This window comes from Podarcis raffonei, chromosome 2, assembly GCF_027172205.1.
Source record: "Podarcis raffonei isolate rPodRaf1 chromosome 2, rPodRaf1.pri, whole genome shotgun sequence".
In the NCBI taxonomy this organism is placed as follows: domain Eukaryota; kingdom Metazoa; phylum Chordata; class Lepidosauria; order Squamata; family Lacertidae; genus Podarcis; species Podarcis raffonei.
Genome location: NC_070603.1, coordinates 44,390,294 through 44,415,071, shown reverse-complemented (window position 1 = coordinate 44,415,071; position 24,778 = coordinate 44,390,294). Strand labels below are relative to the sequence as shown.

Here is a 24,778-nt window from a genome sequence, read left to right as displayed (position 1 = left end):
GGCAATAAATAAATGTGCACAAAAGTGTAGCTTTGATTACTTGGAACTAACATGAGGGAGGTTGGTTGAGCAAGCAAAGCTAAACCGCTGGCCGTCTGAAACCTTCTGACTGCTCACATGAGTACAGCATTGTCCTGGTGGATGTCCGTGATACAAAGCTTCCAAGTGTTTTCATGACGCCGATTTCAGTATAACAGGTCAGCAAAGGAAGATACAGCATTGGAGAAGATACAGCAAATTGGCTACTAGTTCTATGGTGGCTGCAACTCAAGTCAATTTGGCTGCCACCACTCAGTAGCTCTGCTCTCAAACCCCTCTATGAAACTTTGGATCATGCCCTTTTTAATGAAAAGGCAGCAAAGCAAAAGTTTGGTGGCTACAAAAATAATACAAAAACAAAATCAAGCAGCCCCTAAAGCTTAAGGTGTTCAGGCAGTCCTGAATCAAGACAAGTGACCAAATTTACAAGTAATCCAAAGTTAAAGTCCCTTTCTGTATAAGATAGAAGTTACTTCTATTTACTTTAACATGCAAATTTATAATATATGGTATATAGAGAATATAGTGAAATGCTAATGTCTAGAATATAACCATCTACCCAGCTAGTCTCTGCCTTACCTTTGGCATGATTTTTTTTTTACAGTTTTGTTTGTTTTAAAATCCCCCATTTGAATTGCATGCACCACACGCTGCACACCTGTGCCCCACCCACCCCAATATCCCCACACACTTTAAGAGCAGATGTCAGGCAGGCGATTGTAAACATTTAGCCATCCAGATTAAAAATAACATTAACAAAGATTTGTTCTAAATTAATACATTAAAAAAATAATTTAAAAAATGCAATAAAACTGCATTTTTTTCCTCAATTTTTCTTGAAAAGACATCCCGTGTTTTTGAACGTTTGAAAAAACCTTTAACGTTTCCCAAACCTATCCCACCCCTGTATGCTCCCCCCACCATGGCAAGCTAAATTATAACCTTCTTTTGAGAATGGAAAACACCCTTCCACATTTGAGAGTTAGGCAATCTCCTGATAAGAGGTTATTCTTGCTTTCTCTTGAAGTAAAGGGAAGATGAACCAGGCTCTTCAAGAGGTCAATTGTTTTTGGGTGGTCTGCCGTGTTTGAGAGCTTCAAGTCCAAAGGGAAATAGAATACTGTATCCAAACTCATTTCTTGAAAGGGACAAATTTTTAAAAGTGAACCCAGAAGCTTTCCGCTTCAAATGCTGAACAACAATCTAATAATTCTGAACCTGTGTAAATATTATGTTTTATAATCTACCCCTCCCATTTTTTTGAACACTTTGGCCATGTTCTCCATCAGGATAAATTTTCAGTTCACGAGAAATATTTTCAATTTTGAATTTTAACCTTAAGTGACATTTGCACAACTTCTTTTTTTTATATATATATATAAATCTGATTTAGTTCTGGGACTTTACCAAGTCATTGTACTGCGTTTCATCTAATAGTCATTTTATAAATACTCAAGTACATACTTCACTATGTACTGAAGTACCTGCATGCAAACAGTCTAATTCCCTTGAAGACCCTTGCTGGTATCTTTTGCCTTGCTAAGACAAGAACACAAACTCAGACACCTGGAGAAATCTCTTGGTATCTCTTCTAGCTACTGCTCTGCTGTACATATGATGAAATGTGCAGGAAAAATCTCATACGTCACATTTCCAAACATGTAGGCAAATTTATTTCACAACTTTGTGGGAGGAGCACTTCTAAACCTTGACGTCTTGAGGCACTAGAGAAAGGAGAGCCAAAAGATTTATATATTTATTTAATGGCTGGAAGAAGCTTCCAGATGGAAAGTTAAAACAGCGCAAGGCTGAAGTTACTTATTTTAAGCAACTTTTTTTTTTAAGGGCTCTTTTCTTAAATTCCAAGTTCACAAGATACGACACAAATGTTCAATAAATATCCACTAAAAAAATCAACGGACAAAATAGCTTTTCAGGAGTTACATTACAGGAGGCACTTATTCATAGGACCTGACAGTTCCATCACTTGGAATCTTAAACGGAATAAAGCTTTTAGGAGCAGCAAAGCAGATACCTACAAATTCTTAAACACCAAGAAGAAACAAAACCCAAAAGCCATCTTTAAAGAGAAAAATCTCATCATTGCAAAGCCAATCCCATCATTAGGGGCACCTGCTTTCCATTAGCACTAGAAAACCCAGTGCTCTAATAACATTCTTGTACTCTCAACTAACTTCCAACCAATGCTTCTTGATTTAAGATTTCCAGGGCCTAGCCAGCCACTAAAGATTAGGGCTGTGGTGCACATCTAACCAACTCATGCTGGCAACTGCTAATAAAAAAGTTTTGAGAGGCTCTGTGCTCTAAAGCTAAACCATGGTTTTTAGGTCAAGCCAGAAGGTAGATCCACTGCTAGTTCCACTTTTAGATATCAGCCACTTTGGAAAGGTACCAGTGCCAGTTGTCATACCATGTATCACCAATTCTCTGCCAACTAGTATACTTCATTTGCTAAAGTACATTTCATAGAAGTCCAATGGAAGAACAGGTTGTAGAGCCAAAAAGAGGGCACACCCAGCTTTTAGGACAAGGCGATAAAACGGCTCCCATTGGACTGCTTCTACTAACCCTTTCTATTTATCTCTTTCCCACACCTTCTGTACTTCCCAGTACACTCCGCACATTAACTTGACATCCAATTTAAACACCACTTTCTTCTACACGCAGCCCAGTGCTGTTCTCAACTTGCACGTGCTGTTCTTCCACCTGGATCTCAAGTCCAACTTTTCACACTTCCAATATCTCCTCTGTTCCCTCACCTACTCCAGCATTCTCTACCCAAGGTGCTTCACTTCCCCGACAAAACACGCCCAGACCTTTGATGACTACCAGCCTACTTTCCAAGATGAATTCTCAAAAGTGGTGATTAACTCCGCAATTGCTGGACTGTGCAAAAGCAAGCAGAAGGGTGAGGGCCTATCACTGAGAAAGACAGGCCACCCTGATCATCCACGGAGAAGACTACTGCAACTGGTCCTACTGGTCACCAGGGCTTTAGTTCTCCTATGAGTTTCTCATTATATCTTTCAGACACTATCTTGTCCTCTGCTATAAAGGGTTTTAGCCTCTCCCCACTCCTTCTCTAGGCAGTTCAATATTTTGACAGTGTACTGCTATTCTTGTCATCTTGTGGAAGATGCCCTAGAAAGCATGCTTTACTCTTCTCCAAACCATTTTTTGTGTGCAAGTGACATCTCAAATCTGCATCTTTATGGGATCATTCTTGTATCAATTTGAAGTTGGGAGGCCTGAACAATTCCTAACCAAAACACATTTCTGTGGCAAAATGATCTCCTATGCCCTTCACCCTGACAGATGATATCTCCAAGTAGTCTTAATATGAGCTTTCTTGTTATTTTGCTCAAGTGAAACACAAAACTGCATTTCTACTATGTCCTCTACCCAAAGAGCTTCCAATACGGCAAAAAGATCTTGCTATTGAAGATAACAAAGTCTTGTGCCTATGCAGAACCACCCATTTATTTCTTTTTTTGAAAAGCACGACTCAGTATCTTGAAATCAAAACCACGTCTGGATGTCCATTACTGACTCTCTAAATCAAAGTTTAGGAAGTAAGCAAAGATCAGGCATGCATTCTCCCCCTTTACCCCCAGCCTGTGTTGGCGCAGAGATCCTGGTTAGTTTCAGCCGCAATTCCCCATTATGTCTGAATTGGCAAACTGTTATTTTACTAACCAGGATCAAACCATGGTTTATTATTACTGCTAGAGAACTGTAACAGCTCGGTTTACTATTTCAGATCCAATGGGAAACTGTAGTTTACTCTAACAAGATCAGATCACTAATGGGAAAGGTAAGTGTGTGAGTTTGTTGTTTGTTCCTGGTTCTCAAACTATGGTTTAGCACACTGTTTTCAAGCTACTTTCAAACTGTGGCATAATGTCTTTGGAAAACACTCAGATTTTCTTGAAATTCTAGAGAGTTTAGGAAGACATCATAGCCAAAGTTCACAGAAGAGGCTAAATAAACATGTTGTTGAACCCTCCACAATACTAAAGGAATTCATCTTGGAGGCTAGGCATCTCTTAAACATGCACCACAGCACCACCTTCTGTTTTACACCCACAGGTAAACTTCATTGCTTTTCCTACTCCACTTCCATAAAAACCATTAATATTCACTCACTGTTTCAACAGTATGGACGCCTCTTAAATCTGAAACTTTCTGTCTCTGCTCACTGCCCTTTAGTTTTTACCAGCTCTTCACTTCCAACTTTCTCTCATACAGCAAATGTCTTTTCATATAATACACTCCATCCATTTTCTTTTAGGCACAAAACCACCTACTCATAAAGCCTGTGTGCAAATGAAATTGCCTTCCTTCATATTCCGAAAAATGCTGCCACATTAACAGTCACTACTGAGGTCAGCAGAATAACTGAACTTCCACACTGTGTTGTAACGATGTCCCAGTCACAAGGAATGAAGACCTCCACCCTCTCAGGAAATGAACTCTCCATGTCCTCCAAGCTCTTTGGTAACTTGCCTCATTTTGTTAGCAACTATCCACTCTAAAAATCTAATCAGTCACAGAAAACACACACACACTTCTTCACAAATCAAGCAAGTGCACTGCCCCATTTTCAAAGGACGCTCTTGGTCTGGTCTGACTTTCTGGCAGGTTGCCCAGCACCCCCAAGCACTTTGTAGGACATGCCCGAACATGGATTATGCTATAACTGCTCCTCCTTCCACTAATTCTGCCACTGAATGCACCTAATTTTGGCTCCCTTTGGAAGCATAATACAATATAGGAGCTCCGCCCTGGAAACAGCCAGAATATAGATGGAATCATGTCTCAAGGACTTGTACTAAGCAGACAGCCCAGCCTCATCAATGACCACAAGTGCATCTCCTTTTCAGGACATCCCAAGTACTGTTATGACTTTAGTCTAAAACTTCTGTGTGCATGTGTGTGTTGGGTTTCTGAAGTTGATCTATACATCTAGTATAGTATGGCATCTGACAATGCAGTGCACCATCATGCCTGCGCCACAAGTAACCACACTAACCCAAATATCCATAGGATTGAGACCAGAGCTAAGATTATGGTACTCCAACCTTTGCTAGCAAGAGAAAGCAGGAATAAGCCTCACCTTCAGGTTAACAGTCAGAGCTTCAGGACTGTGCTTTAACCTCTGGACTACCTGAAATGCAATTGTTATTGGCAGAATTGACTCAAGAAGAAAACCAGGATTCATTCCCAAAGTCTCTGACCACCTCTCATTCCCAAGGCTGATGGTGGCAATTGTTGCTCCTAAAGGTTTATATGACAACTTCAATGACCCAGAGACCTTGGTGCCTACAGCATGGCCCCAACACTTTGGGAATGCCTGTCAATTAGAGTTGACTGGAATTCTGTCCCTTCTGGCTTCTTATCCTGTTAAAAACACTAGCAGAAAAAAAAGCTTTATTCTGAAAGAGTAGGATTGAGGAGGGTGCTCAGCCTTCATCCTCCAAGCCTTTTGGATAATTTAGAATCCCGCGTCTGAGATTTCATGAAGTCTGAGCATCTAGACAGACAGTGCAGATTCTAGCCCATGATCTCCAAAGAGCAAACTCTGACCAATTCTCAACTGGAGATACACACTTGTGACCAGTTAAGAATCGAGTCAATAAAGTCCACAATAGGGCATAAATGTATTTAAATATATTAAAGAATCCCTAAGACACAGCAGTAAGAATCATTTGGGCTGAATCTTTTTTTAAAAATGGCTTTCTTGATGCCAGGATTATCTTTTAAGTTCTGCTTTTCCTTTTCTTAAATACTGGAAGAAAATGAACAAGCATTTATCCTAGCACCAAACACACACTTTGGTAAATAAAACACCACTGACAAAACTTTGTTCACGCTCAAAACAAAAGAATAGGAACCCCTGAGTTCAAAAAGAATTGAAGAGGGAAAAATTCACTTTAACTGAGCTACTCTTGGATGAGAATAATTCTCAAACCTACACTTTCCTGTCTCCCCAAGCCCTAAGAAAAAATGAAACCAAGACAACAGCAACAGCTAAGCTCAGAATCTAAAGCAGCAGACGACCCATCTACGTCCAGCCCCATTCCCCCTCAGCAAATACAATCCCAAAAACACAAATGAAAAAACAAAAAACAAAAACAGACATTAATAACGCAGGGATGGGTGAACGGGTGCAGCAGGCGGCCCGCAGCACCACAAGTCCAAACTTAATAAATAAGTGGTAAAAAAAATATCTTCTTTTTCCTTTTGTGTGTTTTGTGTCTGTTCACAGTGCGTGAGCAAGGGTCACTGTTGAGCCTCCAGACAAGGTGGAGAGAGACAAGCAGGGAGCAGCTGTCACTTCGTGGCAACTCCGGATGGCAGGCGCTCTATCACAGAAAGATAACAAGCACAGGCTGGAAAAGGCCTTGTATTCTTGGGCTGCCTGGCGCCAGAAATGCCAAAGGCTCTAGAACACACCCACATTCCAGAAAGACCAGACAGCCACCCCATCTCTTCATGGCAATACTGAAGGAAAAGACAACATGGGCAAGGGTGATTTGAGCAGGTGAAGCAAACAATTCATGCCACTGAAGAGTTGCTGTTGTGAGGGCAGGTGTCTGTTGTGGTGCTCTCTCTTGCCCCACCTTGCAAGCTCTGTCTGCCAAGGGGTCCTTCCTTGGCACAATAGCCACTCTACATGGCTACCTGGTGAAGAACGGCAGGTGGTGCTGGCTAAGGATGCTACTTGTGCGGGGTGACTCTGTCTTAGCCATGACATCTTTGAACCAGGACGCCACATCCACTTCCAGTGTCTCATAACGCTTGATGAAGTTATGTTCCTGCAAAGGAACAGGCAAAACGAGATGGAAAATAAGCAAGGGAGTCACACCACCTCTGTTATTTCTACAGAGCTGTGAGCAACAGTTGTCAGCTATAGCTAAGCAACGAGGAGGATACACAACAGCACCAAACATGAGCAGGGAAAAATCAAGTCAAATAAAAAAGTAAAAGAACTTTCCCTCTCCTTTAAAGAAACTATGTGGAGAAAAGAAAGGATGTCACTTTATTAATCTCAGCTTCCGTGCCAGTTGGCACAAACTAGTTCCAAGAAATGTTACTGGTTATTTCTAAACTTTAAGGGTTGGCAGAAGGACCCACTGTGGCCTTTTTCCAAGCCCTGGGGGATTTTTTTAAATATTCACAATGAAAGAGGTGTGACCAATACTTACAAGTAGCTTGTTGTACTTTGGTCTCTTCCTGTGATCTTTAGTAAGGCTAGAAATAACAGAAACACACATTCAAAACACAGGATCCAATTTATTTTATGGAGCAACCAACACGGAATGTTTCCACTACCTGATGCATAATGGATCCTTGCAAACAGAGCTCATATTGACATAGGTCTACTCTAAGTTTCAAACTCTCTCAGCCAAACAGGATGAAGTCCATTATCCTGCCATACCAATAATCTTTCAGGGTCAACTTCCTATGCCCAGTATCCCGTGGCAGTTTGCAACAATCTTACGTGGGGTTGTTTGATGGAATCCAGGAATGGCAAGTTGGACACATAAGCTCAAAGTTAACTGGAACAAAACAATCACTATCAGAAGTGGATTTTCTGTTTGAACATTTATGGAAGTGTCAATGCCAGTTGCAAGGAGTGCAATTCATTTACAGCTGCCTAATTGTTGGAAGGAATGGAAACAAGGAAGGGTGGGGAAATGTAACTAACTTACGACATGTTACTTTTTATTTCCATGGCAATGAAGGATTTCCTGCACCTTTAAGAACCGGTACATCAGACACAGAAAAGAGGTAAGAGCCAGGAATGTGTAGACCAGAAGAGGTCATACACAACAATGTGCTAGCCCAGAATTTAAGCACAGCTGTCCTGGAGGCAGATATGGGATTTCCTTTCTAGGTGGAAATCACCAGCACAGGTTGAGTTCAGTCTTTAGAAGAGCATGGTACCAGTTTGAACAAGCAGAACAGTTCCAATTCTTTTACCTACACTATTAATAGTATTGAAGATGGGGTGCCCTAGAATGAACATTAACCAATATCTGAGAAAGCAACTGGTGTGCAAGAGTTCAGCAGGAAAGTGAGGAACCAGCTGGAACTGCAGGGCTTCCTGTCTATGTAAGAAATGTTGAAGCAGCCGCTCTACATAACATGAATTTAAGGCAGTTCACTCACCAGTCTTTCACAAAGGACTGGAAATCCACAGAAAATCCCATGTTGTTTGGGAGAAGGGGAGGATCTTCCTGCAACACCTTGGTGAGGACTTCAAAATCTGTTTTACAGTTCTTGTAGGGGAACTGACCTGTAGCCAGCTCAACCTGCATTAGGGGTGGTAGAGAAATGAAGAATAAGTGCTTAAAAATGGGAATAATCTAAAAAGCATTATTATCGTCAGCATCTCTTCAATGATGCTTCAGTGATGTATATGCCACTATTTGCATATAAGCCGCAGGGCAGTTTACAACAAAAGCAAATAGATAAAAATCCATACAAACAACACAATTCTAAATGATTGTACAGAAAGAGACGAGAGCAAGAAAGGGAAGAAATGTGGAACAGAATGATCACTTGGCTTATCCAGCCTCAACAGCAGAGACAAAAATGGGGTTCAGGATAGCCAGAATTCAGCCTCCTTTGAATCAGTTAACTCCATTTTAAAAAATTGAAGAAAAACTCACCCCAAAGCTTATTGCTGTTTATGTCATGTATTAAGCACTGCATACATTAAAGGATGGTTGAGATATGATCCAGAACCTGAAGATCCCAACAAGCATATTAAGGTACACAAATTTCCTTAAAAATGGGGAGCAGGTTTTACTTACCAGAGAGATGCCCAGGCTCCAAACATCTGCACGGATATCATAATCTGGTTTTGAGGGATCAGGGGGATCTATTCTCTCGGGCTGGAAACAAAAAGATTTTTACAAATTCAGTCAAAAATCTTTGCTACTCTTTGCTACTGGTCTCTTATCTGCACCTAGCAAGATTCCCCTAATTACAGAAGCCAAACCATGGTGGAATTGAATGCAGCATGAAGTGGGTGTGTGGGTGTACACAGAATGAACGCCACTCACACAACAAGACTTCCCCCATCCTCCTAAACCTGTTCTGGGGGTTCCCTCAACCTTCCAGAGCAGATTTAGGGGGAAGCACCTGGGTACATGGGGAGACGAGGGAGAGTCTCACTGCATGAGTGGGCCTTGTTCCATGCACACAAAAACTTAGCTGAATCCTACTGGATGTTGCTAAGACAAAATGCAGGCTGTTTTGATACCGTAACAGCATCTGCGTAATAGTTGCCATACAGTTTCCCAAAAGCTCAGGCCAATTCTAGTGACAACTTTCTATAGTAAAATGCAAGCGATGGAATTCTTAGTCCTGGAGAGAAGTTATCGAGACACATGGTGCATTTCGACGGCTGCAACGAAGCGGGTCTGGCCTAGAGCACTGCTAGGATGAGACTGCTAGGGATCATACCCAACCCATGCAAAGCAGCTTGGAGGAAGAATGACATAAAAGTTTAACAAATAAAGAGTATTTAATTAAATCATACACAAGCTATTCTGAGCAATTTGTAGGAAGAGCAACATACGTCGTCAGTTGTTGTTTTTTTAGGTTTCTTTTTACTCAGTTCCATCACAGCGCAGCAAGATTCCTGCTGCTGTTCTCTCGCCATCTGCCAATCTCTTACCGCCATATATGCTGCGCAACCAGCACTCCGGGTTTTGGCTTTCGAGTCCACCAGCCTCCCACTGATCCCGAAGTCACACAATTTGATTTGCCCCCTCTCATCCAACAAGATATTTGAAGGCTTCACATCTCTATGGATGACACCATGCTTCTCTTTCAGATAGTAGAGCGCTTTGACAATCTGAAAGCAACACATCGGAAACAATGCGGAAGAATTAATCATTGCTCACTGTAAGGAAAACAACTCAGAACTAGTCTAGAACTCATGATACCCTTTTATCAACGTGCCTGTAAAAACATGTGCTGCTTAGAGAACAAAGGTTATGCACTCAGCAATCAGTCTGAGGCTTTCGTGATACTTGGAAAAGATAGTTTCAGCTATCTGGGGCAAAACGTCTTGTATACACAACAACTTGTGGGGAGACAGCGTTACAGCACAGCCCTTCAGTCATGTAGATTACCAAGCAGTTTTCAGGGATACCACCGGGGAAAAAGAAAGGTGGCATGTTCATGAACTGTTGTTACTATTGAAATGCTGTTACTATTCTTGGAATCCTAAGGTGAGATATTGGGCTTCATAGTTTTCAGTGGGGTATGATAATACTTCAGACTCTTCAACCGAGCCCTAGATTTTACCACATCTCATTATGCAGCACATGGCCAAAAGGAAATCAAAACAACCACACAGAACAGAGCACCCACTCCTGGGTTCCAAATTTTGCCAAAATCCGCCCAACAGTGCAGTCACTATTTAAAAAATCTTACTCCCTCTGCTGTCCACAACAGCATTTTGCTCCAAGCAGGGAAGCTTAGCTCATTTCTGTGTGCCAAAAGAGAAACAGACGTGTGAGGCTCAAGTAAATGGAGGAGAATGGTATATAAAATAACAAATAACAAGTGGAGAATGGTTGCTGTCCCTTCAAAAACAGCAGAAAACACAGCTGAAAAAGAAAAATACCTGGATGCCATAGGCAGGAAGGAGTTTGAAGCACAACACATCTCCTTAAAAGCCATGATCATGGAAACCTGGAAGCAATTAATGGCTCCTCTGTGTCACAGACAAAACAAGCCAGATTCTAGCTTGTCATGTTGTGTGGACCTGGACTCATGGCTTGTTTCCTCCAAAAAAACCTCAAGTGGTAACCCAAGAATAAACTACTCATCAGTTGTTTGGAGGAAACAAGCCATGAGCCCAAGTCCAGGCGACATGACAGACCAGATATATAGCTTGTTTTATCTGTGAATCTGCCACAGCTGAAGCAAGGAAGGAGTACTATTAAGTAGCCTATACCAGCATGCTATTCGTTCCATGTTTAGCATGACATGTGAACTGGGCCAATGTCTAGATGGGGGAAATGTGGGATCTAAATGTAAAAAGCAAAACAAAAAACAAAAAACAAAACCCTCACCGCCACAGTCATCTTTCCCAAGATCCTCTCAGGGATAGGCCCTTGGATTCGTTTTTTCAGCTTCTCTGCACATGTGCCCATTAGCTCCATGGCTATAAAAACATCAGTCTAAGGGACGGGGGGGGGGGAATAAAAAAAAAAGAAGTAAAAGTTAAGGTTATTATGATGTGGCTGTTCTAAATACATTGAAAAATACAGGCGGACTTGAGAAAACAGTAGCATCGCCTTCATTTACATTTGTGATGAAAGTTCCAAAGCACTGAACAATGTAAGGACAGTCATGACTCTTCAGCACCACATCCAGGTCCATCAGAATCCTCTTGTTCTCCTCTTTGTTACCAGAACGACGCATTTGCTGAACAGAGAAGAGAATGGGAATTAGGAGCAGAAGTAGAAAGAGACTAAAGAGTCGTGGGTGATAATGCTTTGACCCACAAAGGGCCTCGTGGCCCTTAACTGCTTTATGATTAATTCACAGAGCATCACTACTTTCCATCAAAGAAAGTTAAGGCCCACTTAATCCTGCCCAACTGGATTCTCTCTCAGCAGCTGACACAGGAACCAAATAATCTGTGGCACCTAAGAGTTTCACCAGCAATGAACCCTCTAGAAGTCCAACTCTGCCATTTCCTTTCATCTTAAGATATCTTCCATTCAACACCCAGTAGATCTACCTCACCTTCACAGCTATGATGTGTCCAGTCTTCTTGAAACGCATTTTCCACACCTGTCCACACGTCCCACTTCCAATCTCACCCAGATTTTCTAGGTCATTGATTTCTGCTTGGTATCTCTGTGAGAAGATGAGCACATAGAGAAGCTACTCGTCAATCCATTTTATATTGAAAAGGGTGGGGGGTTGCTTTTGGTTAATTCTTAATATACATCAGGCTTCAATATATTTCGAACTACTGCACCTGTCAAGTCAGCTCACCTGCCCTCCGATGGTCAAGTAACCCGTTTGCTTCATAATTTCCTGCAGTTTCTGATCAATCTCTATACTAGAAAGGGAAAGAGAAAAAAGGAAAAATATTGTGTTTGCTTCCATTTAGCCATGGCATACGAACATCTCAGACCCTTCTCTTTGCAGAAACAGGCTCAATCTCTGTGGAGAACCACACATTCTTCTTCTCAACAAGGGCATCTAGAGAACCCTATGAACTAGTAGATCTCCATCATGAGAGAATTTCTAATATGAATTCAAAGCCAGCAACTCACAAGTCACTTACATAACAAGACATCTCAATCTGCAGATCAGAACAGTGCAGGTTAAATCATGAGTTTTTATTACCTGTTGAAACCCAAAAAAGCAGCAGGTCCTCTACTAACTCCCAGGGCCATTACTGTATATTTTTGTGTGCATGCTATAAATCACTCATTTAGCAGACAAACTTAGCCCGTTAATTCACAAACAGGAGAGTTTAAACTTTGCATGGGCTGCTACTGATATTACATGATATTACAAAAAAATAATGCAACTCAAGGCAACTAGGGGTTATGAAAGTTCCGTATCTACCTAACAAATATGGTTTGAGACAGGAGCTCTGCCTCTTATATCAAAAGTACAGTGTGAAGCAGCTGTTAAGACTGTGGCAATAGCAATAAGCAACAAGATTAAAGTGCCTAGAGAACATTCAGTTCCCCAACACGCTATTATCCACGGCTGTACAGGCACAAGGACAGCAAACGCTTCATGTATTGTGCGCAGACCTGTCTGATCAAATGGCAAGCACAACACAAAACCTTTGCTTCAAACTGCTTCCCTTTCTCAAAACAAGTTGGTCCCTCCTGTCTCAATACAGCAGAGAAGATGAGCACAGCACACCGGAACCTGCCTCATTTGGTCTAGTTCTGCTTACCTCTCCATGCTCTTGTTCATGTGGAAGGGGGGCTGAGGAGGCAGGCCCAGAAAGTTTCGGGGGCGTGACGGATGAGTGTGATGATGCTGGGGCGAGCTGTCCAAAGAGGTGGAACGGCTACTTCCATCGTTGGCTAAGGGAAGCTGCAATGCTGAGAGGAGAGGAGAGGAAAAGTCAGGCAGGGAGGCAGCAATGCATGGGCTCCTGGTTCAAGCTAGGTTCCTTTGCAGCCCAAGCCCACAATGTTTCTTGTCTTGAAGGCAGGGGTGCTAGAAAACCAGCCTGTGGTTCCAATAAAAAGTCAGTTGTTACCTTGACTTCTGAGGTGTCAGCTTAGCCCTACTGTACTCCCAAGGTGTTCTAAAATCCCATCTTCTCAAATCTGTGTGGAAGCCACAGCTTTTAACTGTATCATCCTGGGGATAGCTCTGTCTGGGCACAATAAATAGGTCTTCCCCTGTTTTCCTGAGAGGGTGGCCAGGCTTCACTCATATGAGGATCCATGCAGCAAGTTAAATTGGATTGTTGGTGCCTATGCATATATCAAAACAGTAGGCATCTGTTGACTAGGAATACGCCATAAACTGGCATATTCATGTTACATTGGTAGTCACCAGTGTGGATGACTGTGTGGATATTATACTGGCAAGTTGTTTGCAGGTTTAATCTGGGCCTAGGACCAGGAGGGAGAGTATGTGTGGTTTAAAATTAAATCCATTTTTAGAAAGAACCTGCTTCTGGAACTAAAGATAAGGCCTAGTTTCTTTGCCCAGGGGCTTGTGCAGTGAGTGTGATGTGAGATAGCACCAAGAACTTTCTTCCTGCTTGGTCTTAGCATATTTAGACAGAGGTCTCTGCTAAGCCTGAAGAGAGCATTCTAAGGGCGACTATCTATTTTTGAACAAATCTAAAAGAGCGGACCCTTCAGGGCACCTAGATCAAGAAACTGCAGTATCCTGGGAATAGCACAGGCAAGCAGAAGTCATGCTGCACAGGTTTTAGCAACATCTGTTAGTAGCTGAATGGTTATATCTAATCTTTCCAGCACAATGTGTACAATTATTTGATACTGCAATTCTTCCCATAACCTTTCATATTTTACCTGGTTTCCTGTGTCTACACAGGTTTTAATCCAAAAATAGGAAGACACAGCGAGGCACACAGCCAGAGTACAACAATTCTACACAGACATCCCAACTCACCTCCACTTAGCTGAGAGGCTAAGCAGTGCATCATGAGATCAAGCAGAATACAAAGCTGCAACTCATATTCTTGGTGCCACGGCTTATTTCTAAAAATGGGAACAGGGTGTCCCTTAAATCAACTAGTGAATAAGTCCTAGTGCTGGAGTGGGGAAGCTGTGACCCTCCAGAAGCCGGAATCCAACCTGCATCATCCTTGATCAATGGCCATGCTGGCGGGAGGTGGGAGTTCAACAACGTCTAGCAGGACACAAGTTCCCCACCCCGGCCCCAGTGGATTTGCTTGCTCATTTGAAATATAAAAAGCTCAGCCACACACAATTTCCTTCATCAACCTCAACAATAGCCCTTGGCTAAAGTAGAAATACTGGCTTCCATATTGCAATCTTGCCAATGACAAAGTTGCTCAATGGAACTCAGTAACAACGTTATTTTTTAATTTTAATTTCTGAAACACTTCTATCCCCCCCCCCAAGGTTGCAAATATTAAGGTGGGAGAGGCAGAGAGAGAAGTGCTGCTACTGTCAGTTAGTTATGATAGGTTGCCGCTACTAAAGTGGATTCTCAAGTACCAGTTTCCTGATAGTTGGGCTGAAGTGATGATTTCAGACAGGAATTATGATTCGGAAGAATTGTGCCAGGTTCTGTACAAAATACTTAACAAGTGAACCCACTCTCAATGCTTGGGCATCCCCCAATTCCACTTTGAGAGCAGCTGTGTCAGCCATGAATAACAGATCACAGTGCAATTCAACATGCTAGCTAGAATTCTGTCCTGGGATCTAAAGAGGTATACAGTGGTACCTCTGGATGCGAACGGGATCTGTTCCGGAGCCCTGTTCGCATCCTGAAGCGAACGCAACCACGTCTGCGCGTGCACAGGTCACAATTCACCACTTCCGCGCATGCGCGTGATGTCATTTTGAGCGTCTGCACATGTGCGAGCGGCGAAACCTGGAAGTAACGTGTTCCGTTACTTCCAGGTTGCCGTGGAGCGTAACCTGAAAATCCTTAACCTGAAGCATATTTAACCCGAGGTATGACTGTACTTTTTAAAATATAAACAATGAAGCTCTATTAAGGTAGCAAAATGTACATCTTCTGCTAAAAGAGCTCCCTTTATATTGCATCCATAATCCTTACAAGTGTTGTGTAACGTAGATCAGTATAACAGGTGGAGAAAGGGATACTGAGGCTAGCCAAAAGAGGTCATGAAGTGAGATTGTAACAAGGGATGTTTTAACACTCAGATCAGCTTCTTCTTGATATGTTTCATATGTAGCGTGCGGTCCACACTACAAAGATTTATAGGATGACAACATCATGGAGGACGTGAGACAGACCCGCAACAGAAGAGTAAGGGGTTTTTAAATTGTGGTTCATCTCAATTAGTACCAGTTCATGAAAACTACTAAAGGTGATGCTTGCTTCTCTTGCAAGTGACCACAAAATGCTTGTACATAATCCTTTTGGGCAGAGGATAGGAGCAAACCAATGGAGTACAGGTCCTCTGAATTCAACTCCAAAAAGGAAGCTTCCTCCGCTAGAAAATTAATTAAGGAGAGCTGACTATTTCTAAAATATATATATATTTAAAGGCATAATCATTTTTATTGCTAAGGACAAGAGAATTCTAAAATGGCCAGTGCAGGATTTTTAAATTCCCTGAAAAGGAGCTTCTAGTATAACCTGAAAGCAAAGAAAGAAAATACAGGAAATGGATGAAAATTTCTGCAGTCCAGATTGACAAAAAAGCACAAGATGCCAGATTCAGCTAAATGGTCTCACTAGCAGAAGTCCATGAAATGCTTCCACCACACAACAATTTTCCCCCCAATGCCCACCCAGTGGCTGGGGGGGGGGGGCGTGTTCTAGAGACTCCCCAGAATGACACAGGGAGAGTGTAGAGGTTTTTCCATCAAACAAGCAGAACTGCTTGCACCGATAGAGCAATCTCCTCAGCGCTACCTTGAATTTCTCTAGGTAAAGGTAAAGGTACCCCTGCCCGTACGGGCCAGTCTTGCCAGACTCTAGGGTTGTGCGCCCATCTCACTCTATAGGCCGGGAGCCAGCGCTGTCCGCAGACACTTCCGGGTCATGTGGCCAGTGTGACAAGCTGCATCTGGCGAGCCAGCACAGCACACGGAACGCCGTTTACCTTCCCGCTAGTAAGCGGTCCCTATTTATCTACTTGCACCCGGGGGTGCTTTCGAACTGCTAGGTTGGCAGGCGCTGGGACAGAGCAACGGGAGCGCACCCCGCCACGGGGATTCGAACCGCCGACCTTTCGATCGGCAAGTCCTAGGCGCTGAGGCTTTAACCCACAGCGCCACCCGCGTCCCTGAATTTCTCTAAACTTATTCAATTACCAGAAAGGCAAAGATTAAAGCATTAATTACAATGTATGCGATAAATACAACATAAAGGAAATAGTATGGGTTTTATTAAGGTTTTCTGTTGCAACAGTGAACACAAATTTCTAATGAGAAGTTTGGAGGATATGTTGGGCAAAGGAGCAGAAGAATCTAAAGGTGCTTCACTTTCCATCAAAGGACTGGGGGATATAGGTGGGTCCTGACTAGCTAAGTCACTAATCTTAGAAGCAGCTAACTAGCTAAGGCCTAGTTTCCACAAATAGCAGATCAAGTCTGGCAGATCAATGGTAGAAATATAAGTGTCATCATACAAACATCTGCTCTCCAGGTTGTCTCCACCTAGTAGGTATGAAAAGCATTAACCTTTTTGCTTATTTTAGGGGATAAAAACTATTTAAAAGAGGTGGAAATGTTATTGCTGCAAAAATGGGAGATTCAACTCTGATGAAGTCTCAAACACTATTGAATTACATTAATTTAAGAAACCATTATTTAATGTGATATTCCTTCCTGGTCTCCCATAGTTTTCAGAAACACTGCAGTCTTGCTCATGGAACAGCTATGTTGTATTAAAGCTCAGGTTTGGCAACAATTTTTCATAAAGTTTTCAATGGCATAGGCTTTAGATTTAAAGGAGCCACACATAGCATTTCAAAAAACCTTTTTCAGCACCATAACATATCTTTGGTTTGCCCTGGGAGAGCTATGGAAGAGTGTTCTCAGAAACAATGCAAAGAATAAAAAAACTTAGTATGAGTTTATTCCTTTAACTGGCTTTTTCATTCTTTTTATAATTTGGCTTTTCTTCCCACACCAGTGTGCATAGGTTAAAAAAAGAGTATATTACTTTGCAAGTGACTTCAAAAGCAAAGTGCTACAGCAATTAGTGAAGTTAACAGAATTCTGCATTGAGAGGACAGCCCATCCATTTTGAAAATCAACACTACAAAAATGAACAGAGATTGTTCTTAAGCTCATTAAAAACCCATCTGGTAGGATCCATATCATTTCAAAGTTTTCTTGGAACATATGCTGATATTCAACATTAGTCATGCTCAGAACAGACCTTCTCAAATAAATGGACTCTGGGTTGGACATAGGTGCATATCACTATAGTATTTTAAGCCTCTGCAGTTCAAATCCGTCAAACACTTTTGACTGTCATCTAAATATGTACACCATTTTTGTAGATCGTTTCGGGCAATATTCTGTTTATAAGTTAAAGAATCAGGGACAATTTTTTGATTTAGAATTACATTTTGTATCTGTTTCTTTTCCTACAACATTTTTTAATGAGTACCTCAGGGTTCTGAAAGAGCAAGGGATCCAGGGGCCAAAATACCAAAAGGATGAGTCAGGATTATGTCTACAACAAAAAAGACTGCAGTTATAAGCAAATGATAATTTTCATAGATTTTTCTGGATAGAAAACCATCATTTCACCAAGTCCCACACTGAGTAGACATTTACAAGTGAACTGAGCTACAATCTCAAAAGTTTTCTTCTGGCTTCACTTGGTTTTTTAAAAAATTATCTCTCTTATAAAACATTCAGTCTTACCTCTCCAATAGCTCTCTATTGCATGCTCTTATAGCAGTGGTTTGGGGCTTCCTACTATTGGGAACACTTTGATTTGTCAAGCACAGATAGGATTGTGCCTATAGCAAACTGCAAGCAGTAGATTAAAGTTGCTTAAGAATCTCTATTAACAAAAGCAAGCCAGTGACCAATGAAGCAGCATAATTTAACCTTGGAGGGAGTGAAACCTATAAAGTGAAAATAATACCTTAATAAGAGTATTGTGATGGACAAACACTGCAAAGTTTATTGGCAAAGAAGTAGCAGTTTTGCCATTTAAAAATGTGTTCCAGAAGCCTCTACAGCAGCGGTAGCAAACACAGTGCTCTCCAAATGCTGTTGGACTCAAACTCCCACCAGCCCAGCTGGCTTGGCTAATGGTCAGATAAGATGGGAATTCAAGTCCAGCAACATATGGAGGGCAACATGTTGGGTACCCCTGCTCTAAAGAATTCATTGCTGTTTTCTCCTGCCTCCTTAGGAACATAATGTTTCTTATACAGTCAGTCTCATGGGACTAAACCAGTTTGGCAGTGAGTAATTCTATTTGGGAATATGGTTTGCCAAAAAACTGCATTTCAGCTGCCTTGACACACAAACAATTATCTAGGTAGATACGAGTTTTTGTACCAGGCTGGCTTATATCTGAATCATATGTGCCATATCTAGCACAATGCAACTGTGCTTGCTTGGCCCCTGGTAGTGGGTCTGAACTATGTGATATGCCTCTCCTGATTGATGGAAGAGGAGTGGCATATATTAATCTCGGGGCTTACTCATATGTTGTAAGACAGACAGAAGTCACAGCTTTCACTTTCCCCCCAATTCAACTGTAACTTGGGATTTGTTTATCTCTGAGATCTGCAGGTTCCACATTAAGAAGAGAAGAAGAGTTTGGATTTGATATCCCGCTTTAGCAATACCCGAAGGAGTCTCAAAGCGGCTAACATTCTCCTTTCCCTTCCTCCCCCACAACAAACACTCTGTGAGGTGAGTGGGGCTGAGAGACTTCAAAGAAGTGTGACTGGCCCAAGGTCACCCAGCAGCTGCATGTGGAGGAGCGGGGAAGCGAACCTGGTTCACCAGATTATGAATCTACCGCTCTTAACCACTACACCACACTGGCTTAATGAAGTCTTGAACTTCTTCTTATACCCTTCTTTATAACATAAGAAAGAGTTTTCAGAACCAGTAGCAGAATCACGTTTGTTGAAGTAAGGAGAAAGAGAGGCAGATATCATGAAAGGACACCAGCTTCTCTCTGGTTTCGCCATCTTTAATGGAGCTAAGGTACCCTCCAACACAAGGACAGTCAGGATGCTTCTGCAAACAGAAAAGGGCTTAATCTTCTTGGGTTAAGCATGTGCTTTCTTTGATGTGCAGTTTGAAAGGTGAGCATATGAACCAAAGTTTCAACTGAACTGTCCAGACTAGCATGGTCCCATAGGATGGGGACCCTCTGGAGAGCAGCAGAGAATTCTGCCTGGAAGCTGATGGGCTTGAAGAAAGTAGAGGATTATCAATCATGCTGCACCGAACAGGATAAAGGGTATACTCTCTTAATCCTAGATATCAATATACCAATTCAGAAACCCAGAAACGTTAATGCTTGTGAAAATACTGTATGGCAAATCTAGCTGCTATTCTCCCCATCACACCCTACTGCACTGCACACCTCCCCCTTGCATCCAAATATAGTAATAGTCTGTAAAGGAGAAATCCATTCTTATAACACGCTCCCCGCTCAAGCTCTCAATCGAAGAAGCCTGCATGCTACACTACAGCTTGATCATGCAAACCTGTCAGCCTCTGTCTGCCAAAAGGAGAACCACAGCAAAGGAGAAAATCATGCTGCAGAAATGGTCAATCAATCCAGTACAGCACTGGAAAAGGTTACATTAAAGGGGAAGAAAACGGTTGTAGTGGGAAGAACAGGACATGGAAGAAAGCCAAAACAGAAGCAGAGCAAAGCAGGAAGGTTCAGTTGATGGGCATAAGCAGGTACTGCACACAGAATGGAAGCAGATGAAAAGAGAAACACTAGTTAGGCTGCTGACATTGGAGTATTCACCAGATACTTCAGATGATGTGGTTTGCCAGCTATGGGGCATAACCCTACATGGCCATTTCAGACCAGCACTGACGGAATTCAACATGAACTCTACTTTGAACGACAATGGCTAGGAACAGGGAGGCAGAAGTGCAGGCAGAGCAGACTTGCACATTTTGCAAGCTTCATAAATCAGCTTAAATTACTGTAATGGTGATAGCCAAGCTAAAAGGACAACCTAGTTCCAGCTGCTGGCATGCCCATACAAGGCTTTTCTTTAAACCAGCAATTTAACCAGAGTTGAAACCAGGCTCAATGTACCCATCATATTAAATGTGATAGAAACTTGCACCAGATGTATTTGAAAAATAGATCTCTTGTGTTAAGGGCAAATTCCCAACTTATTATTTTTAATCATGGAAATTATTATTCTTGCAAATCACCTCTAAACTGAGACTGCTGATAGAGCTTATATACCTGACTGCTCAGGAAAGGCACCTGGAGTTTCATGGCATAATAATGTTTTCTTTTGCTTAAACTTCCCACCTTGCAGCTTTAAGGCATTCCCCTAAAGCCAGTTCAAATAGCTCCATTTTGTTTCTGCTTGTGAGCCACTAGTTACTTTAAACCAGGAAGCGGTGGATTTAATGTGATTTAATATTCTGATTAAGAATGCATGAAATAACCACACGTGATAAAGGGTTAAATTAAATCGTCATAAACTAGGAAATTAAGTCCCTGATGCTTCTAGAGAATGAGTTACAAAGTCAGTATTACTGATATGTTCTCAGTGAAATATGTCTATCTATGCAATAATAAATAAAAAGTCCTGCATTTTAGCAAAGAGATTTCCATCAAAAATTGAAACTAATGGAAGTCAAATTTCTAAAGCCACAATCCTGCTGGGTTAGGTGGGGGAAATATATCTGACCTTCAGAAGTATTAGAAAGATAACTGTGAAATCTTCATATTTCCAAAAATATTTGGTTATATTTAATTATGCTCTGTGTCAGTCCCCATGCCTTTAATTTTAAAAACCCAGTCAATATTCATAGGTTTAGCACTTGTTCAAAATCTGAAGTTAAACCAAATACTTTCACCACCCTGCAAGTTCAAGGCTCACAAACCATGTAGTCACTTCTAAGATCACTTTCTCTCAAGAGATGATGAAATGAAGGCACATACAAATGTATTTCAGCTATCCAGACAAACTGGCATTCTTCTGAACATACATTCTTCATGGGCCATGGAGATCGGCTGCCTTTTTATAGAAGGTACTTTAGAGACAGTGATTTATATCCAATGTTAGTCATATCACTGAAATTAATGGATTTGACCAACTTAAGGTGACCAATTTCAATGGTTCTAAGTAAATGGATAAAATTCAATCACTTAGATCCTGTTTCTTCCTGGCATATACTGAATTAACCCTGTGTCAGGCAAATTACAGACATGATTATGAGTGAGGTTCAAGGAACGCCAACCACCCACACAGGGAATGAGAATGAAGACTAGACTTAACACTCCCTTTTAGCTTTCTATTTGAATGTGTATTTTTTTTAAAAAAAAAATTTACAAAGAAAAATAGGCCTGGCAACGGAAGTGACAAAAGGAAGAAAGCATGTTATGTGTATTTTTTTTTATAAAAAAATTTTTACAAAGAAAAATAGGCCTGGCAATGGAAGTGACAAAAGGAAGAAAGCATGTTATCTCAAGGGTGTGTTTTTTTACTTCTAGTTACTAAAAAGACCTTCATGTGGTAGCATGTGGTAGCATTCCAGAGTCACAAATACAGTGAAGCATCATTGGTCTGTTACATTTCTGCGAAGGAGTGATTTTTTGCTATATAAGGCCAAGCTGGTCTCTATATAAGCAAGTAATCTTGAATTCTGTGCTTAATTTTCTTTAAAAAATACAATCTAGAGTTCATCCCTGTGAAATAATGTATGCAAATAAAGTCAAGTGGCATAATTTGTCATCATTGCTCAATTTGTATGGATTTTTTTTTTCATTTGGGGATATTTGAAATTGTTTATTCTCCAATGGTTGTGATGCGGACAGTAGGCAGGACTTCCATAACAATGGGAGGCAAAGCTTCTTTTCACACAAGGAGACTTTAAAAACAATATTGCCTAGAAGGGCCATTTTAATAATGTCTACCTCCAACCTGCCGTTCCGCTGCTGGACTGCAAGTGCTTCTCTATCTTTCCCCCCCCCCAAGACAACAATCTATAGGCCTTTCATAACTCAGGCCTCTTGTGATTGAGAAGACAAGCTAAGCAGGCAAAGGCCAAGACAGCATTTGAATGAAAAAGCTAACTAGAGCATGACACAGAATCATCTGTAGAGGGATAAGAGCAGTTTCAGGTTGCAGAAACTGCAAGCTAAGAAATGTGGGCCTCCGTCTTTGTGGTCTGGAAACTTTCCTTCCATAACGAAGCACAAAAATGGTTTTATTTTAATTCTAGCAGCTGCATTCTATCTTCCTAATCTCCCCATCCTCCAAAACCTGGTCATTTTTAACACCAAGCATTCTACTACCTATTCCAAATGAAATGGCTGGGAAACTCAGCCAGATGGGTGGAGTATAAATAAAATAATAATAATAATAATAATAATAATAATAATAATAATAATGCAGAATGCTGTCCCACAGAACAGAATGCAGAACTTGTGGCTCTCCAGATGTTCCTGGACCACAACACCCACCATCCCTCACCACTGGCCATGCTGGTTGGGGCTCATTAGAATCCAACAAGATCCCCCAACCCTGGCTTAGATAGTGATTGTACAGCAGTACTTAGTGAAATAACTCAAGCCTATATTGTTGCCTGCATTCCAAAATGCATATAGTTTATATGCCTTTTCACTTCTACCTTAATGAAAAGAATAAAGATTCTGAATATCCATTTTAAAACTAACAGTCCATTAATCATTGGAGAAGTGTACCAGAGAGGAAAAGTAGCATTGCACCATTTAAATTGCAAAATGTCTCACTCACTATCCAGCAATATGATCCGTGAATTCCTTTGGAATTCAAGCAGCAAGCTGCCATGTTCCTCTTTGACTACATTTACCCAGAAAGAAGAAATGGAAGTGCACCATTTACAGAAAAATCCTAGGCATGTCTACTTTTAAAGTCCCAGTGGTCTCTCACATGTAGAATTTCAGGTAGCAACATGTTTTTTTGAGACACAGCTAATGTATTTTATACAGGTAGTTGCCAATCCTATATATTTGCAAGTGTCACCTAAGTTTCTCCATCTGCCAATTCAATAGACAGCTTACAAAATAATGTTTGTGGGATTGTTCTTTGCCATTAGACTTCTAGGCAATAAAAGGCACAGTGGTCATATTTTAAACTTTCTATACAGCCACAATAGAAAAAAAAAACAATTCAAAGTTAAAGCTGGAATCTTCCCATTCACTCAAATATAAGAGAAATTAACTAAAATTAAGTTTTCCAATAAATAATTGAAAAAAATGAAGCCAAAAAGTTGGAGCTGAGATGGGATTTTGTGGCAGTACCTGATCAGGTGTGCAGACTCAAGTGAAACTAACCCACCTTGCTCGCAAGCTGCTCTGGTTGCATAGTTAACCTTGGTCAACAATGAGTTGCCTGTACCATGTGCACTTCAGATGGCTGCCATGAACTGGCAAGTCAAGAGTAACACATGCTTAAACCTAATAATCATACAAACTACCAATTTGCTGCTTTCAGAAGAAAGTGTTAGAATAATAACTACTTGAAAATGGAAGGGTAAGAAATTCTGCTGGATGGCAGCTGCAAAGAACAAGTGGCATAGCACAAAAGCACAGGTAAGAGCTAGTGGTAGGCAAGACTGGAAAGCATTGGAAGGTAATCTAATGAAACACATTCCCATCCTGAAAGGCTTCAAAGCACTGTAAGGCAAGCACCCACTAGATAAAATGGCAGACTGGTCTCTGTACTTTCTATACTCAAAGACTGCTGCCTCTAGGGTAGAAAAACAATGCAGTAGCTATTTCACAATGCACAGCTAAAGTAGCTCAGGGTAGAAGGTGAAGAAACCCATTTGCATAAACTAAAGAAAACACTTGGCATGATAAGCTATGCCAAGGCTGTGACTTTAACATTTACAGTGCAACCCTCTTCATGTACTACCATGGACCCGTCCAATCTGCCATGGATGCTTTGGTTGAGATTCCTGCATTGCAAGGGGTTGGACGAGATAACCCTCAGGGTCCTTTCCAACTCTACAGTTTTTGATCCTATGATTCTATAAGCACCAATATGCCCAGAACCTAATTAATTTATTAATCTTAGTAAGAGATATTGCTACAGCAATATTAACAGTACAGCATCCTTTTAACTTCCAGAGCATAATTTTAACATCCAGAAGATCAAGGACAGCTCTCTGTATGAGGCAGGGAAGATTCCAGCACCATGCAACAGCAGCAACTAAAAAATGAGGAACTAGCTTTATTTCTGCTGTAGACTCCCACCCCATATCATGTAGGCTATGGCATTAGATCTGTGCTTCACTGAATTTTATTAACTGTTTAATGGATGTTC

At 41.3% G+C, this 24,778-nt stretch overlaps 1 protein-coding gene across 3 annotated transcripts in view; it reads right to left on the bottom strand.

Moving 5' to 3' along the window:
* Positions 1-1,416: 1,416 nt before the first annotated feature.
* The window catches only part of MAP2K7 (mitogen-activated protein kinase kinase 7), a 31,900-nt gene continuing 8,538 nt past the window's right edge, over positions 1,417-24,778 (bottom strand). For all 3 annotated transcript variants that reach the window (XM_053376369.1, XM_053376371.1, XM_053376372.1), the window contains 10 exons: positions 13,019-13,169; positions 12,094-12,160; positions 11,839-11,952; positions 11,395-11,514; positions 11,160-11,267; positions 9,752-9,931; positions 8,883-8,963; positions 8,236-8,378; positions 7,269-7,314; positions 1,417-6,878 (listed from right to left, as the gene is read on the bottom strand). In XM_053376369.1, coding sequence (XP_053232344.1) covers positions 6,741-6,878; positions 7,269-7,314; positions 8,236-8,378; positions 8,883-8,963; positions 9,752-9,931; positions 11,160-11,267; positions 11,395-11,514; positions 11,839-11,952; positions 12,094-12,160; positions 13,019-13,169 — 1,148 coding nt within the window. In that variant the 3' untranslated portion in view covers positions 1,417-6,740. The remainder of the gene's footprint in view (positions 6,879-7,268; positions 7,315-8,235; positions 8,379-8,882; positions 8,964-9,751; positions 9,932-11,159; positions 11,268-11,394; positions 11,515-11,838; positions 11,953-12,093; positions 12,161-13,018; positions 13,170-24,778) is intronic.